At 37.6% G+C, this 15,842-nt stretch overlaps 1 protein-coding gene across 1 annotated transcript in view; it reads left to right on the top strand.

Annotated features, from left to right (window-relative positions):
• LPGAT1 (lysophosphatidylglycerol acyltransferase 1) overlaps positions 1 to 15,842 on the top strand; it is a 96,031-nt gene that overhangs the window by 28,233 nt on the left and 51,956 nt on the right. The window contains exon 3 of the mRNA XM_011975789.1: positions 15,189 to 15,307. Within this exon, the coding sequence (XP_011831179.1) occupies positions 15,189 to 15,307 (119 nt within the window). The remainder of the gene's footprint in view (positions 1 to 15,188; positions 15,308 to 15,842) is intronic.

Consider the following 15,842-nt stretch of genomic DNA (forward strand, 5'->3'; position numbering starts at 1 on the left):
GTTTCTCCATGTTGGTTAGGCTGGTCTCGAACTCACGACCTCAGGTGATACGCCAACCTCAGCCTCCCAAAGTGCTGGGATTATAGGTGTGAGCCACTGCGCCCGGCTGAGAGTTTTTTATATACTCAGGATATAAACCCTTTGTTGGATATGTGATTGCATATTATTTTCTCTCATTTTATTCTCTTAACAGTGTCTTTTCCTCATTAAAATGTTTACATTTTGATAAAGTCTAATTTATTGACTTTTTTAAAAAAAAATTGGGCAGCCCCCAAGCCAGAATAGGTTGAGAGAGACTTCATTGATGTTATTTTCGTCTATGGATTGTGTTTTTCATGTCATGTCTGAGAGTACTTTGCCCAAACCCAGGTTATGGATATTTTCTCCTGTGTTTTCTTCTAGCAGTTTTATAGTTCTGCATTTTATGTACATCTCTGTGATCCATTTTGAATTAATCATTGTATAAGGTGTGAGGTTTGGGTCAAGGTTCACATTTTTTTTGCAACATTATTTGTTGAAAAGATTATTCTTTTTCCATTCGGGTGACTTTACATCTTTGTCAAAGATCATTTGACCATACCTACATAGTCTATTTCAGGACCCTCTTTTCTGTTCTGTTGATTTATGTGTCTGTCCCTTCACCAATACCACACCATCTTAATTATTATAGTTTTATGGTAAGTTTTAAAAATGGGTAGTGCGATTCTTCCAACTTTATTTTTTTTCAAAGTTATTTTAGCTAGTCTAGTTTGCTGACTTTTCTATGTAAATTTTAATAACCACTTATGTGCAAACATTTTAAATGCGGTTTTGACTAGATTTGAGTTTTATTTGTAGATCAAGTTGTGGGTAAATAGACATATTTGCTATGTTGAGTCTTTTAATCCACAACCATAGTATGTCTCTTCATTTTGGGCCTTTTTGATTTCTTTCTCAGTGTTTGGTAGTTTTGACTATATAGATCTTGTTCATGTGTTGGAGAGGAGCTTTTGTAAATAGTATTTTAAAAAAATTTCAATTTCCTCTTGTTCTTTTCTCGTGTAAATAAATATGATTGATAGTCATGTCAGTCTTGTATCCTGCAACTTTGCTAAACTCACTTATTAGGAATAGGAGCTTTTTGTAAATCATTTAGGATATTCTACATAGGCAGTCTTGTCATTTGTGAATAAGAATTTTATCTCTTCCTTTCCAATTTTTTGTTTCTTCTTATTAAGCTAGCTAGGACTTCTGGTACAATATTAAGTAAGAGCGATGAGAGTGGACATCTCTGCCTTGTTTTTAATCTTAGGGAGAAACATTCTAAATACTACTAAATACTATGTTTGTTGTAGTTTTTATGTGTAATACTTTATCACACTGAGAAAATTTTTTTTACTCCTAGTGTGCTGAGAGTTTTTATTATGATTGGATACTGAAATTTATTGAATGCTTTTTCTGCATAAATTCATATGATTATGAGACTTTCTTATTTTAAAAAATTTTATTTGTTAGATTTTTGATTCAGAGGGTACATGTGCAGGTTTGCTACATGAGTATATTGCATGATGCTAAAGTTTGGGCTTCTAGCCCAGATAGTGAAAACAGTACCTAATAGGTAGCTTTTCCATCCTTTCCCCCTCCCTCCATGCCATTCCTTTTTGGAGTCCTCAGTGTCTACCGTTCCCATCTTTGTGTCTGTGTGTATCCAATGTTTAGGTCCCCCTTATAAGTGATGACATGCAGTATTTGGTTTTCTGTTTCTGTGTTAATTTGCTTAGGGTAATGGTTTCCAGCTGTATCCATGTTGCTGCAGAGGACATGATTTCATTCTTTTTTTTTTTTTATTTTTTTTAATTGCTGTGGAAGGTTTTCTTCTTTAGACAGTTAATGTGGTGAATTATATTGATTGAATTTTTTTTTTTTTTTTTGAGACAGAGTCTCACCCTGTTGCCCAGCCTGGAATACAGTGGCTCAATCTCTGCTCACTGCAACCTCCGCCTCCTGGGTTCAAGCAATTCTTGTGCTTCAACCTCCCAAGTAGCTGGGACTACAGGCATGCGCCATCACACACAGCTAATTTTTGTGTTTTTAGTAGAGATGGGGTTTCACCATGTTGGCCAGGCTGATCTCAAACTTCTGACCTCAAGTGATCGCCCACCTTGGCTTCCCAAAGTTCTGGGATTACGGGCATGAGCCACTGTGCCCGGCCTGATATTTGGATATTGGACCAGCCTTGCATTCCTAGGGTAAACCTAACTTGGTCACGGTATATACTGTTGGATTCCATTTGCTAATATCCTATTGATGATTTTTGCCTCTGTTCGTGATGGTTTTAGTCTGTAGCTTTTGTTTGCTTGTCTTTTTCTGGTTTTGGTATCTGGGCAATACTGGCCTCATAAACTTGAGAGCATTCCTTCCTTTTCTGTTTTCTAGGAGAGATTGCATACAGTTTGTATTATTTCTTTTTTGAAATGTCAAGTAGAAAATGCCAGTGAAACCATCTGGGCCAAATTATTTTTTGGAAGGTTTTTGACTCTAAAATCAATTTCTTTCATAGAAATTGGTTATCTGTTCATCTTAGATGAGTTTTGATAGTTAGTAATTGGTGGTTTTCAAGGAATTGGTCCATTTCACCTAAGTTGTCAAATTTAGTTTCTAAAGTAGTTCATAGTACTGATGGTCCCTGACTTTTCATGGTTTTACTCACAATTTCTTGACTTTATGATGGTATGAGAGTGACATGCATTCAATAATGCTTATATCCATACAACCATTCTGTCTTTCACTTTTAGTACCGTATTCAGTAAATCACATGAGATATTCACCACTTTTTTATAAAATAGGCTTTGTGTTAAAAATGCATTTTTGACTTGCTGTATTTTCAGTGTACAATGGGTTTATCAGGAACCCCATGATAAATCAAGGAACATCTGTAGTGATGTCTTCTCTTTCATTTCTGATATTGGTGATTTATGGTTTTTATGGGTTTTGTTGTTGTTGTTGTTAAAAATTAATTCGATTACTTGTATTGGCCTTTTCAGAGTCACTTTTACTTTCATTGATTTTCTCCATTTTTTTTTTTTTTCATTTCATTGATTTCTGTGTTTGCCTTTGACTTTTGTATTTTGTTTTTTGATTCTTTGGTATTTAGTATTCTGTCAATCTGGAACTTGTTTACATCCCCCCAATTTTAAGTTTCTCTATGAATTTATTCAATGGTTGGCTTGAAGAACATTTTAAAAAGTCTCTATGTCTTCTACAATGTGCAGTTATATGACCACCACCACAGTTCCATTACCTCCTAAAGTAAATTTTTATACTTTTGATTTATTTGCTTTGGTGACTTAACATTTGTGGGTAGGGATATTTTTACTCTTTATTTTAGGAAAGTCATAGTACTTTTTGTAACACACACCCATTAGTTCTTTGATTTGTATACTTACTGGTCTAGCATTTTACTATAATCAATAGCCAGTAGCCAACATTAGAGAACTAACTAATCTGTGCACTTACATGTAATAAATTATTATGTGGCCATTAAAAATCATATTGTGGGAGAATAATGACAGCTAATTTTGTATGCTATATTGAATTTCAAGTTGTATAAACCAGAATTTAAGAATCATTCATTTTTGATTTTAAAAAGTATACATATATGCAGAGAAAAATAACTGGAAGATATAGTATAAAATTTTAGTAGTGTTTTCTTATCCCTGGATAGTGAGATTTGGGGTAATTTTCTGCCTTGTGTTTTTCAGTATTCTGATTTACTACAATGAATATATGTTGTTTTAATATTCAGAAAGCCTTATCTTTTTAGAAACCTATTTAAAATAATGTTTTAAAAATAAATTTTTGTCGGGCATGGTGGCTCACACCTGTAATCCCAATATTGTGGGAGCACAAGGTGGGAGGATCGCTTGAGCCCAGGAATCTGAGACCAGTGTGGGCAGCAAAGCGAGACCCCGTCTCTACAAAAGTAAAAAAAAATTAGCAGGGCATGGTGGCGGAGGCTGAGGCAGGAGGATCACTTGAGCTCAGCAGGTTGAGGCTGCAGTGAGCTTTGATTGTGCCACTGCACTCTAACCTGAGTAGCAGAGCAAGACCCACCCTCAAAAATAAAAATAAAAATAAGCCAATTTTGAGGGCTGGGTATGGTGGCTCACGCCTGTAATCCCAGAACTTTGGGAGGCCGAGGCAGGCAAATCACCTGGGATCAGGAGTTTGAGACCAACATGGCCAACATGGCAAAACCCTGTCTCTACTAAAAATACAAACATTAGCTGTATTTCATCATGCATGCTGGCGGTCCCAGCTACTTGAGACTGTGGTAGGAGAATTGTTTGAACCTGGGAGGTGGAGGCTGCAGTGAGCCAAGATTGCGCCACTGCACGCCAGTCTAGGTGACAGAGCAAGACTGTGTCCAAAAAAAAAAAAAAGAAAGAAAGAAAGAAAAGCAAAGAAACTGAAAAATAAACGCATTTTCTAGTTTGTATTTGAATTTTATTGTAATTTTGGTAGTGTCAGTATTTGGAGTTTTTCTTTATTGTGAATATGTAAATCTACTCAGAGCTGAGCTATGTATAAAACTGTTTACTTTTACTTTCTTGCACAGAGTTGTTCCTAGATTTAATAATTTTTGTTTCTTTTGCTTACTTTGGTATGAAATAATCACTAATTCACCCCCAAGTCCTTTTCATTTTTAGATCTCCTTTCAAGTCATTCAGATGCTTCTCTGCCAATTTCATCTTTTTTGGAAAGTCTGTTTGGGAAATGCCTAACTTGCTCCAGTTTGGACTGGTTATCCACTAAGTCTGGTATACAGCCGACATCCTGATTATCTTTCTTCCCTATCATCCTCTCTCCTTGGTTGTATTCCCAATTTTTTTTTCACATGTCTTTCTCTTTCTTGGTTTATTTCTCATTTTAGGGAAGCACATCATCCAATATCTTCATGAGAGCAAGAGGTTAATTTTTCAAAATGTCACACACTTGAAAATATTTTTCTTTGCTTGCACCTGATTGATTATTTTGCTGGGTGGAGAATTCTAGGTTGAAAGTAGTTTTTCTTTGGGATTTTTTTTTTCCCTTTTTTTCTTCCCCCAAGTCAAGTGCCGTAGTGAGGAGAACAAGTTCAGTCTTTGTGAACAATCAATTGAAATAACTCACTACGTTTCTCCAGGATTTTGAAGTCATTATTATTTTAATAATAATCTCTACAATATTTTTTGCTTTCAGTAGCTATTGAGAAATTCCAGGTTAATCTGATTCCTTATCCTTATATGTGTCTTCTTTTTCCTTTCTGACGGTTTATTGGATCTTCTCTTTTTATTTATTGTTTTGAAATTTCATGGGGATGTATGTCTTGGTATAGGTCTGTTTTTATCCACTGTGCTAGCTATTTGATGTCCCATGTCAGAGTGGAAATCCACACCCTCAAATGCTCTTTAACTACATCTTTGATTTCTTTTTCTCTGTTCTTTTTTCTGGAACTCTTGTTATTTGAAGGCTGGATTTTGTGGAATTGTCTTCTAATGTTCAAGTCTTTTCTCGTTTTTCATCTTGTTTTTAAATCTCCTGTTTGGAAGATTATCTCAACTTTATCTCTCGGTTTTTCTATTGAGACTTTTATTTTTACAATTATGTTAATTTCCAGCAGGTCCTTTTTTTTCTTATTCTTGTCTCATGGTTATTATCATCATCTCATCCCTTACCTCAATATAGACATTAATGCTGGTGTCTTGAAGTTTTCTTTTTTGTGTAATGCCTGTTTCCTCAGATTCTTTATTTTTCTGTTTGCTTTGTTCTCTTTCACGTTAACCTTTTTCAGGTCTCTGGCAATACATGACTATGTAGGTAAGGAAAAACGTTTCCTTTGCTCTCAGGTTTCGCAGCTATGGCTTGTTTTGTTAGCCTAATTAGGCTAACAAAAGACAGATTGACAAGAGAAAAGGATACACATTTTATTTGATGTTAGCATTTTTTATGTGGCACAGGGGGCTTCATAGAAAAGAAGTGAAAACTCCAAAGAAGCATTTAGATTCAGGATTTTATATACCCCTTCCTTCCTTCCTTCCTTCCTTCCTTCCTTCCTTCCCTCCTTCCTTCCTTCCTTCCGTTTCTTTTTTGGATAGAGTCTCACTCTGTTACCCAGGCTGGAGTGCAGTGGTGCAATCTTGGCTCACTGCAACCTCCACCTCCCAGGTTCAAGCAGTCCTTCTGCCTTAGCTTCCCGAGTAGCTGGAACTACAGGTGTGTGCCACCATGCCTGGCTAATTTAAAAAAAAATTTTTTTAGTAGACATGGGGTTTCACCATGTTGGTCAGACTGATCTTGAACTCCTGACCTCAAGTGATTCGCCCTCCTCAGCCTCCCAATCCCGAGTAGCTGGAACTACAGGTGTGTGCCACCATGCCTGGCTAATTTAAAAAAAAATTTTTTTAGTAGACATGGGGTTTCACCATGTTGGTCAGACTGATCTTGAACTCCTGACCTCAAGTGATTCGCCCTCCTCAGCCTCCCAAAGTGCTGGGATTACAGGAGTGAGCCACCATGCCTTTTCTTTTCTTTTCTCTCTTTTCTTTTTTTCTCTTTTCTTCTCTTCTTCTTTTTTTAAGAGACAGGGTCTCACTCTGTCTCCCAGGCTGGGGTGCAGTGGCGTGATTATAACTCACTGTAGCCTCAAACTTCTGGACTCAAGTGATCATCCCCTCTCACCCTCCCAAGTAGCTAGGACTATAAGCATGCATCAGCATGCCCAGTTAATTTCTTTTTAAATTTTTTTTTGTGGAGATGAGGTCTTGCTTTGTTGCCCATGCTGATCTTGAACTCCTAGACTCAAGCAGTCCTCCCACGTCAGCCTTAGTGCTGGGATTACAGGTGTGAATCACCAAGCCTGGCTTTATATCCATTTTAACAAAGGGTAATAAATTGAAGAGAAATGACTGGATGAAGGAAACAGGTTTGAGCTTCTAAGGGTGGCAAATTGTAGGAAAGTGACTAGGAACTACATGGGGGAAACTAATGGAAGGAAAGCATTATTTTAATATGGTTTGCTATGCAGACTCATCCCCGTGTTGACTCCCCATTCGTGGTGATAAAAATATTCTTTTCTTCCTAGTATCAGGAGGGTAACTTTCGCATGGGGAGTGTATGCCCTATTTCAAGCCAGAAGTGGGGATGACATAGAGCCCTTCACACATCTGCTTTTCTCATCCCCTTCAGCTGTCTGTTCTTGTTTTAAGAGTAAGGGATTAAAATGTTGATTTGTAGCCAAGCAAGTGGCTGTGGCTTATCAACATTGAGCCTCATTGTAGGGTGATCTTATTGGAATATTTCACTGGGGAACCCCAAATGTCAATATTTTTAGGTCTTTCCTCTTGAGGTGATAGATTTCCTAGAGGAGATTGTTCCAAACTCTTGGCTGCCATATCCTGGGAGCTTAGTGGGTGAAGGGGAGGGAATCATAGAGATGGATCTTTGTTGGCAGTAAACACATGTTTATTTAGTCCTAATGTTGTCAGGATGATTCTAACTTGTTATTTAACCTCACCCTGATTTTACCACAGGCTTGTATTGACATAATTTTAACTTAGTTCTTCTCAAAGGAGATTGGGGTGGAGTCAGGATGTTTGGAATTACCTTTTGGATTGTAACAGACTATTGGCCAGGCAAGCTGAAAGTTTTGCAATACTGGTGAGCTGTAGGAAGAAGAATTGCTTCACCCAAAATGCCACTAGCTCCCCTTTTGAAAACAGTACAAGTTTAACTTAAACCAAATCTTAATGCCAGTGAAAGTTAATTCCCAGGTATTATCTTTGACTTTCCTGCTGTTCCCTAATTCATGCTTGACAGTGGTGTTTCTGATTTTAATGATATTTGAAATTAGAATTCTAAAGATTTCTTTTACATAGGTAGGCAGAGTGGAAGCAAGAAGACTAGTTAGGAAGTCATTGCAGAAGTCCAGGCAAGAGCTATTGGTGGCTTGGATTAGAATGGTAGTAGTAGAGAGGGCCAGGCATGGTGGCTTATGCCTGTAATCCCAGCACTTTGGAGGCTAAGGTGGGTGGATCACCAAGACCAGCCTGTCCAAGATGATGAAACCTTATCTCTACTAAAATACAAAAAAAAAAAAAAAATTAGCCAGATGTGGTGACGCACACCTGTAGTTCCAGCTACTCGGGAGGCTGAGGTGGGAGAATTGTTTAAACTTGGGAGGTAGAGGTTGCAGTGAGCTGAGATTGTGCCACTGCACTCCAGCCTGGGCAACAGAGTGAGACTGTCTCAATAATAATAATAATAATAATAATAATAATAATAATAATAAATGGTAGTAGTAAGAAGAAGAAAAATAGAGGATCCTAATGTATTTTGAAGGCAGAGGCCACTGGACTTAGAGATGGATTGAATGTGGAAGATTAAGGAAAGGGAGGAATGAAGATAGTCTTAGATTTCATCTTCAGATAACTGGGTGAACAGCAGTGTTCTTTGCTAAGATGGGGAAGACTAGGGAAAAGAGCCAGTTCTGTATCAAGCATATTATATTTAAGATAATCCCATCTGGGCCCAAAGACAATGTTGATTTTTTTTCTTAGATACCTTGCCCCTTTAGACTTGGTTATTATTCAGCTGTCACTGAAAAAAATACTTGATTATTTGGCTATATACCTCTCTACCCCTCCTTGTTGTTGCCATCCACCATCCTTATTTGTTGAGGATTTTGGGACTTGGCTTGTCCACCCTATTTCCTGGCATAATCATGGGCAACTTTAGGGGCTGCAAGTGCAGTTTATCCGAGTTGCTGGCCTTAACATTTTTTGACATGAAGCATGTCAGCAGTGATGATATGATATTGTGGTTAGGAGTAGGTTCCCCTACTTCCTAACTGTATAAGTTTGAAAACAGTGCTTAACCTTTTGTGTCTCATTTTCTTCATTTGCATATTGGGGATGATACTATCTGTACATTTGGAATTTTGTGAAGATTAAATCAGAAAATAATGTAAATTATTTTCTATTACTAATTCTAGTGCATGGCACATAATAAACATTCCATAAATGTTAGCTATTGAGATTATTACTTATACATCTGTTTAATAATATCTGCTACTATTAGTATTTTAGTTATGTAACCCCTCCAAAAGCTACCTCTTGAGCCTTGCCCTCTCAAATTTTAACCTCTTAAAATTTAAGTGCCAAAGGGATACTGACCATGACTTCCTAGTGTATGCAATGTACTTGCTTTAAAAAAAAATAAAATTAAACATCAGCACTTCAATTCCAGTGGTTCTTACTTAGAGATATGTATTAGAAGGATTTTCAAAAGTCTGGGCCTTCCCTTGGGAAGCTTGACTAGAATGTTGTGGAGAAAGGGATGACATTAGCATCTCTATGTACGATTGCCCTCCCTCCATCTCTTTTCTAGGTAGTCAGCTGTTTGTTTGCAAGGCTTCTTTCCCTCACCAGTCTCTCCTCTATTAATCAGTACTTTAAGCCACTCTCTCATGGCCACTCTTAATTAACACCCTCCCTCGGATGAATCTAATCCGGTCTGCCTCAAACCTGAACTGCTGAAAGCCACAGTTCTCCAGCTATGTGAAATTCACTTATGATTATTTTGACTCTCTAATTTCTTATTTTTGTTGTTGTTGTTGTTGTTTGTTTGTGTGTTTGTTTTTAGAGAGAGTGCCTATATATGTCACCCAGACTGGAGTGTAGTGGCATGATCACAGCTCACTACAGCCTTGAGCTTCTGAGCCCAAGAGATCCTCTGCCTTAGGTCCCTGTGGTCTCTAGAGTAGCTAGGACCACAGGTACATGCTACCACACCCAGCTAATTTTTAATTTTTTTTATAGAGACAGATTCTCACTTTGTTGCCCAGACTGGTCTTGAACTCCTGGCCTCAAGGGGTCCTCCTGCCTCAGCCTCCCAGAGTGCTGGGATTACAGGTATGAGGCACCGTGCCCAGCTGGCTCTTTAATCTTTACTATTAGACTGATTTTCGTATGACACAGTAGGCATAGGGCTCTTTTAGTTACTAGTGATTCCAAAAGTGACTTTAGTCCCATTGCTCAGGATCTCTATGGTACTATCAATTAGATCTCCTTCATTTTTGCAACAAGTTTAAGTAGCATTAATGATATTGTTTCATAAGTGAGAAAATGAAGGCACAGAAGGATAGAATAGTTTGTTGCATCAGCTTGTGGGCATAATAAGCAACCTTTCTTCTCTCCGTTAATTCTGTTTTGTGGGCCAGTATAAATGGCTTTAGTGTCACTGTTTTAAGGAGTTTTTGATGGGTTGTTGTTTCTATTTTCTTTTTGAGATGTGAACTGTCCAGATTAATTCTAATCTGTAACTTTTGGGAAAAGTATATTGATATACATGTTAGAGAGTGTGTGTGTGTGTGTGCATGTGTTGTGTGTGTATGTAGTAGATGATAACCCTTAGCTTTGGTTTTCAATAACAATTTTAAAATTTATTACAATTAGAAAATTTTTCCTCCAGTTTTTATTCAGTTGTCCTTTTTCCCTTTGGAAGTAGTAGACCTGACCCAATTCTTTTTTGAGAATTCATTTCATAGAGCAGCGTGTTAGAATATTTTTGTTCTTCCAGTCAAGTGCAGTGTAAGAACTGGCAGGCATCCATAGCTTCTTTTCTATCCCTTGGTTAAGATATTAGCTTTATTACTCTATTTACTGGTCCTGGGATAGCAGGGCATAATCTGAGGAGCATAACTACTTCATCTGTGTAATAAATTGCTCATTTTAATCTTGATTTTGTTGGTGATTTAACTTTCTAACAGTTGTCCTTAAATGATGCTCTAAAAGAATACCATATATATTGGAAATTAAATTTGTTATTGAATAAAATTAGGATTATTATAAAATTCAACATGACCTTATTGCTACCTCAGGATAATTTCTTAGTAAAACGTTGATCCAAACTGGGTGTGGTGGCTCATGCTTGTCATCCCAGCACTTTGGGAGGCTGAGACAGGAGGATTGCTTGAGCCCAGGAGTTCCTGACTTAAAAAAAAAAAAAAAAAAAAAAAAAAAAAAACACAGAAAGAAAGAAAAAAAAAGAAGAGTTGATCTAAGTACCTTCATTTTGTTTTGTTTTGTTTTGTTTTTCGAGACAGAGTCTCACTTTGTCATCCAGGCTGGAGTGCAGTGGCTCAATCTCGGCTCACTGTAACCTTTGCCTCCCAGGTTCAAACAATTCTTGTGCCTCAGCCTCCCAAGTAGCTGTGATTACAGACATATGCCACCACACCTGCTAATTTTTGTATTTTTTAGTAGAGACAGAGTTTCATCATGTTGGCCAGGCTGGTCCTGAACTCCTGACCTCAAGTGATCCACCCACCTTGGCCTCCTAAAGTGCTGGGATTACAGGCATGAGCCACCACACCTGACCACCTTCACTTTTTTGATTTAGCATGCTATGTGAGTCTTGGTAAACTGACATTTGGTCTGAAAATAAATTTTGACTAAGTTCTGGTTGAGAGATAAAACATGTAGTGGATTAACTCTTAATAATTATACTTTAAAGTATAATTTCTGAAAGTATTTAAAAGTGAACATTAAAAACCATTTATAATACCTAATGTTAGATTATATATAATGTTCTCAGTATTAAAAGTATAATGCAATTCTTTTCCTATACTTGATAAGAAAAGAAAGACTATAATTTTGGGGAAAATAGAATGGAAAGGGGAAAGAGAGGATGGGAAAAATTGAGGGAGGGATTATATTAATTCCTTAGGGCTGCCATAACAAATTACCACAAACTGGATTTTACAGCAGATATTTATTCTTTCACAGTTCTGGAAGTTAGAAGTCTTGAAATCAAGGTGTCAGCAGGGCCATGCTCTCTCGAAAGACTCTTGGGGAGGCTCCTCCCTTGCCTCTTCCAGCTTCTTCTGGTGGTTGTCCACCATCCTTGGTGTCCCTCGGCTTGTAGGTGCGTCACTTCAATCTCTGCCTCTGTCATCACATGGTGGTCTCCCTGTGTGTCTCTCTGACCACATTTTCCTCTTCTTATAAGGACTCCAGTCTTACTGGATTTAGGTTTAGGTCCCACCCTAATCCAGTATGACCTCATCTTGATTCACAGATTCTGGGTAGACATGAATTTTTAGAGTATACTGTTCAACCCAGTACAGAGAGATCCAAATTCAATTTACATTTTCATATTTAAACCAGTCACACTTACTAGATTTATCTGCTTTATATAAAGCAAACAGATAAGATGTATTTTATGTAAAATCTTATTCTTATTTGCAGTTATATTGACATATATGTCTTCCCACTGCATGGGCCTAGGTATCTAGTATTTTCCACTCATGCAGCACAGACTGTGTTAAAGGACTATTTGGTTATGAGACATCTATTAATACAGATGGAGAGCCAGAAAACTTTCCACATTACCCGCTATTTATAGAACCAAGCTAGTCTTTCTTGAGTTTTAACTGCTGTTCACTTTAGAATAATACTTGAAATGTTTTTATTTATTTTATATCCACAATACCTAACCGTGCCTGATGCTGATTTATTGAATGAAGAATGTATTAATGAAAGAATGTTGTGCATGTGTGTGTGTGTTTGTGTGTTCGTATGTCCGTGTGTCTCCATTGGAGGGTTGTCAAGAGGGGCATATGGGGAGTTTTCATTTGGTTAGTATATTCTCTGTCCTTTTTAAAAACATAACTAGGCTGGGTGTGGTGGCTCAGGCCGGTAGTCCCAGCACTTTGGGAGGCCGAGGTGGGTGGATCACCTGAGGTTGGGAGTTCGAGACCAGCCTGACCAACAAAAACCCCGTCTCTACTAAAACTACAAAATTAACTGGGCATGGTGGCGCATGCCTATAATCCCAGCTAGACGGGAGGCTGAGGCAGGAGAATTGCTTGAACCCAGGAGTTGGATGTTGCGGTGAGCCGAGATCACGCCATTGCACTCCAGCCTGGGCAATAAGAGCAACACTCCATCTCAAAAACAAAACAAAAAAACCACGACTAATGGCATCCCTCATCCTATTCTACACTTTGCTTTTATTACTTAAAGTATATCATTTCATATTAGTACATAAGTGCTATGTTTGCATAATATTCCATTTCATAGATATAATTTACTTAGCTGGTCTCCCTTAAAAATGTTTTTAATTGTGGTAAAATATGCTAACATGAAATTCACCTGAATTTTAAAAATTCATCTTAATTTTTCAAATGTACTTAATTTTTCAGTCTTGTTAAGTATATTCACATTGTTGTGAAACCAATATCTAAAACTTTTTCATCTTGTAAAACTGAAACACTGTACTCATTAAACAACAATTTCCCCCTCCCCGAGCCCCTGGCAACCACCGTTCTACTGTTTCTATGAATTTGAGTTAGCCTCTCTTTCTAGTTGTTTTCATCTTTGCTTTTACAATCAAAGCTGCAGTGAGTAGCCTTGTGTACATGTCATTTTGCACATAAATGAGTGTATCTGTAGGATGCATTTCTAGAAGTAGAATTCCTAGGTAAAAAGGTTTGTGCATTTGTTAATTTTGAAATATAGTGCAAAATTGGCTCTAAATAGGTCTCCCTATCCCTATTTCATCCAGAGCTTTTACACACAGGTGGCTTGACTTCTTTCCTTATAGCAGTGAGTGAGATAAAGATAGGGTAAAAGTGAATACTAATATAGAATCGACCTTTGGTAATTCATATCAAAAAATGCTAGAAGCTTCTTTGCAGAATTCTGATGTTTGAAAACTGAGGCTTGAAATAAATTTACTGCAAAATGAGGTGGCCGAGTGTGGTGGCTCATGCTTGTAATGCCAATACCTTGAGAGGCTGAGGCTGGTAGATTGCTTGAGCCCAGAAGTTTGAGATCAGCCTGGGCAACATGTCAAAACCCTGTGTCTACAAAAAAAATACAAAAATTAGCTGGACGTGGTGACACACACCTGTAGTCCCAGCTACTCAGGAGGCTGAGGTAGGAGGGTCACTGAGCCCAGGGAGCTTGAAGCTGCAGTGAGCCGTGATTGCACCATTGCACTCCAGCCAAGGTAACAGAGCAAGATCCTGTCTCAAAAAAATTAAAAATAAATAAAAAACGAAATGAGGCATAACTACATAGAAATACCAATGTTTCCCTTAGAATGTACCGATGGATTTTGGTGCAGTGACTTTTCATCTGATAACTTCAAATAATTTGGCATTTTTATTAGTTTTCTTTTTTTAAGGTGAAAGTATGTATTATTATGTCTGAATATTTTCTTATAAAAATAGAATCTGAAGGGTTGGGAACCACCTGTCATTGATGATCAGTATTAACAGTTTGAAATTTGTTTTTCTAGACTTTTTTCAGTGCATTGAACAACACATAGATGGTATTCCTGCTTTAAAAAGATGGGATCATGCTATATTTACTGTTTTGTGATTTGGCATTGTTTAGTTGATAATATGTCTTTTTTGGGTTAGTGAATAAGAGGTATCCTCCATTATTTTAATGGGTTTATACTCTCCTATTACATCATAATTTTCTTGTCCATGCCCTTGTTGGTGAACATTTAAGTTGTGATAAACATTCTTTATACATATATCTTTGCTTATTTGAACAAAAGTTTCTGTAGGATAAATTCTAGGAAATAGAACTTCTAGATCAAAGGTATGACCATAGCTGGGCATGGTGGCTCATGCCTGTAATCTCAGCGCTTTGGGAGGCCAAGGCAGGTGGATCACTTGAGGTCAAGAGTTTGAGACCAGCCTGGCCAACATGGTGAAACCCCGTCTCTACTAAAAATACAAAAATTAGCTGGGCGTGGTGGTGTGCACCTGTAATCCCAGCTACTTGGAGGCTGAGGCAGGAGAATTGCTTGAACCTGGGAGGTGGAGGTTACAGTGAACCAAGATCGCACCACTACACTCCAGCCTGGGTGCCAGAGCTAGACTGTCTCAAAAATAAGTAAGGAAAGAAAGAAAGAAAGAAAGAGAGAGAGAGAGAGAAAGAAAGAAAGATCATTTTATATTTTAATGTATATTTGGGGGCTCTATAAAAGTTATATTAACATTCTGATTTGCATAGGAAATAAACTTAGTTGTAAACTTTTGGATGTTTTAACTAGGTGACATATCATTAATATACATCAGTTTTTCTAATATAAGGTTTGTGATATTATAAAAATCTTTAAAATGACAGCTTTGAAACTTTTTATTCTTACAGTGATGGAATGGGGAGAAGATATTAAAGCAGTTTCAAAAGATGAAGCAGTGATGTTGGTGAATCATCAGGCAACAGGAGATGTGTGCACACTGATGATGTGCCTCCAGGACAAAGGACTGGTAAGCTACCCTGAAGGCAGTAGGTAGACATCCAGAAAGGAAGGTTAAAAGGAATCCATTCGGCCGGGCATGGTGGCTCACATCTGTAATCCCAGCATTTTGGGAGGCTGAGGTGGGCAGATCACGAAGTCAAGAGACTGAGGCCATCCAGGACAACATGATGAAACCCCATCTCTACTAAAAATACAGAAATTAGCTGGGTGTGGTGATGCGTGCCTGTAGTCCCAGTTACTCAGGAGACTGAGGCAGGAGAATCACTTGAACCAGGGAGGTGGAGATTGCAGTGAGCCGAGATCATGCCACTGCACTCCAGCCTGGAGACAGAGCAAGACTCCATCTCAAGAAAAAAAAAAAAAAAAAGGAATCCATTCAAATATCTTACTGTGCTTTGAAATATAGACATAGACTTTAGTATGTATACTACTTTCAATAAAAGTTTAGAAAATATTAAATTTTAAAAGGAAAAATATATCATTCTAAGTCACCCAGAAGTGGGATGTAGAGACTTAAAAAAAAAACTGGGACAATGTGAATT

This window comes from Mandrillus leucophaeus, unplaced genomic scaffold, assembly GCF_000951045.1.
Source record: "Mandrillus leucophaeus isolate KB7577 unplaced genomic scaffold, Mleu.le_1.0 Scaffold159, whole genome shotgun sequence".
In the NCBI taxonomy this organism is placed as follows: Eukaryota; Metazoa; Chordata; class Mammalia; order Primates; family Cercopithecidae; genus Mandrillus; species Mandrillus leucophaeus.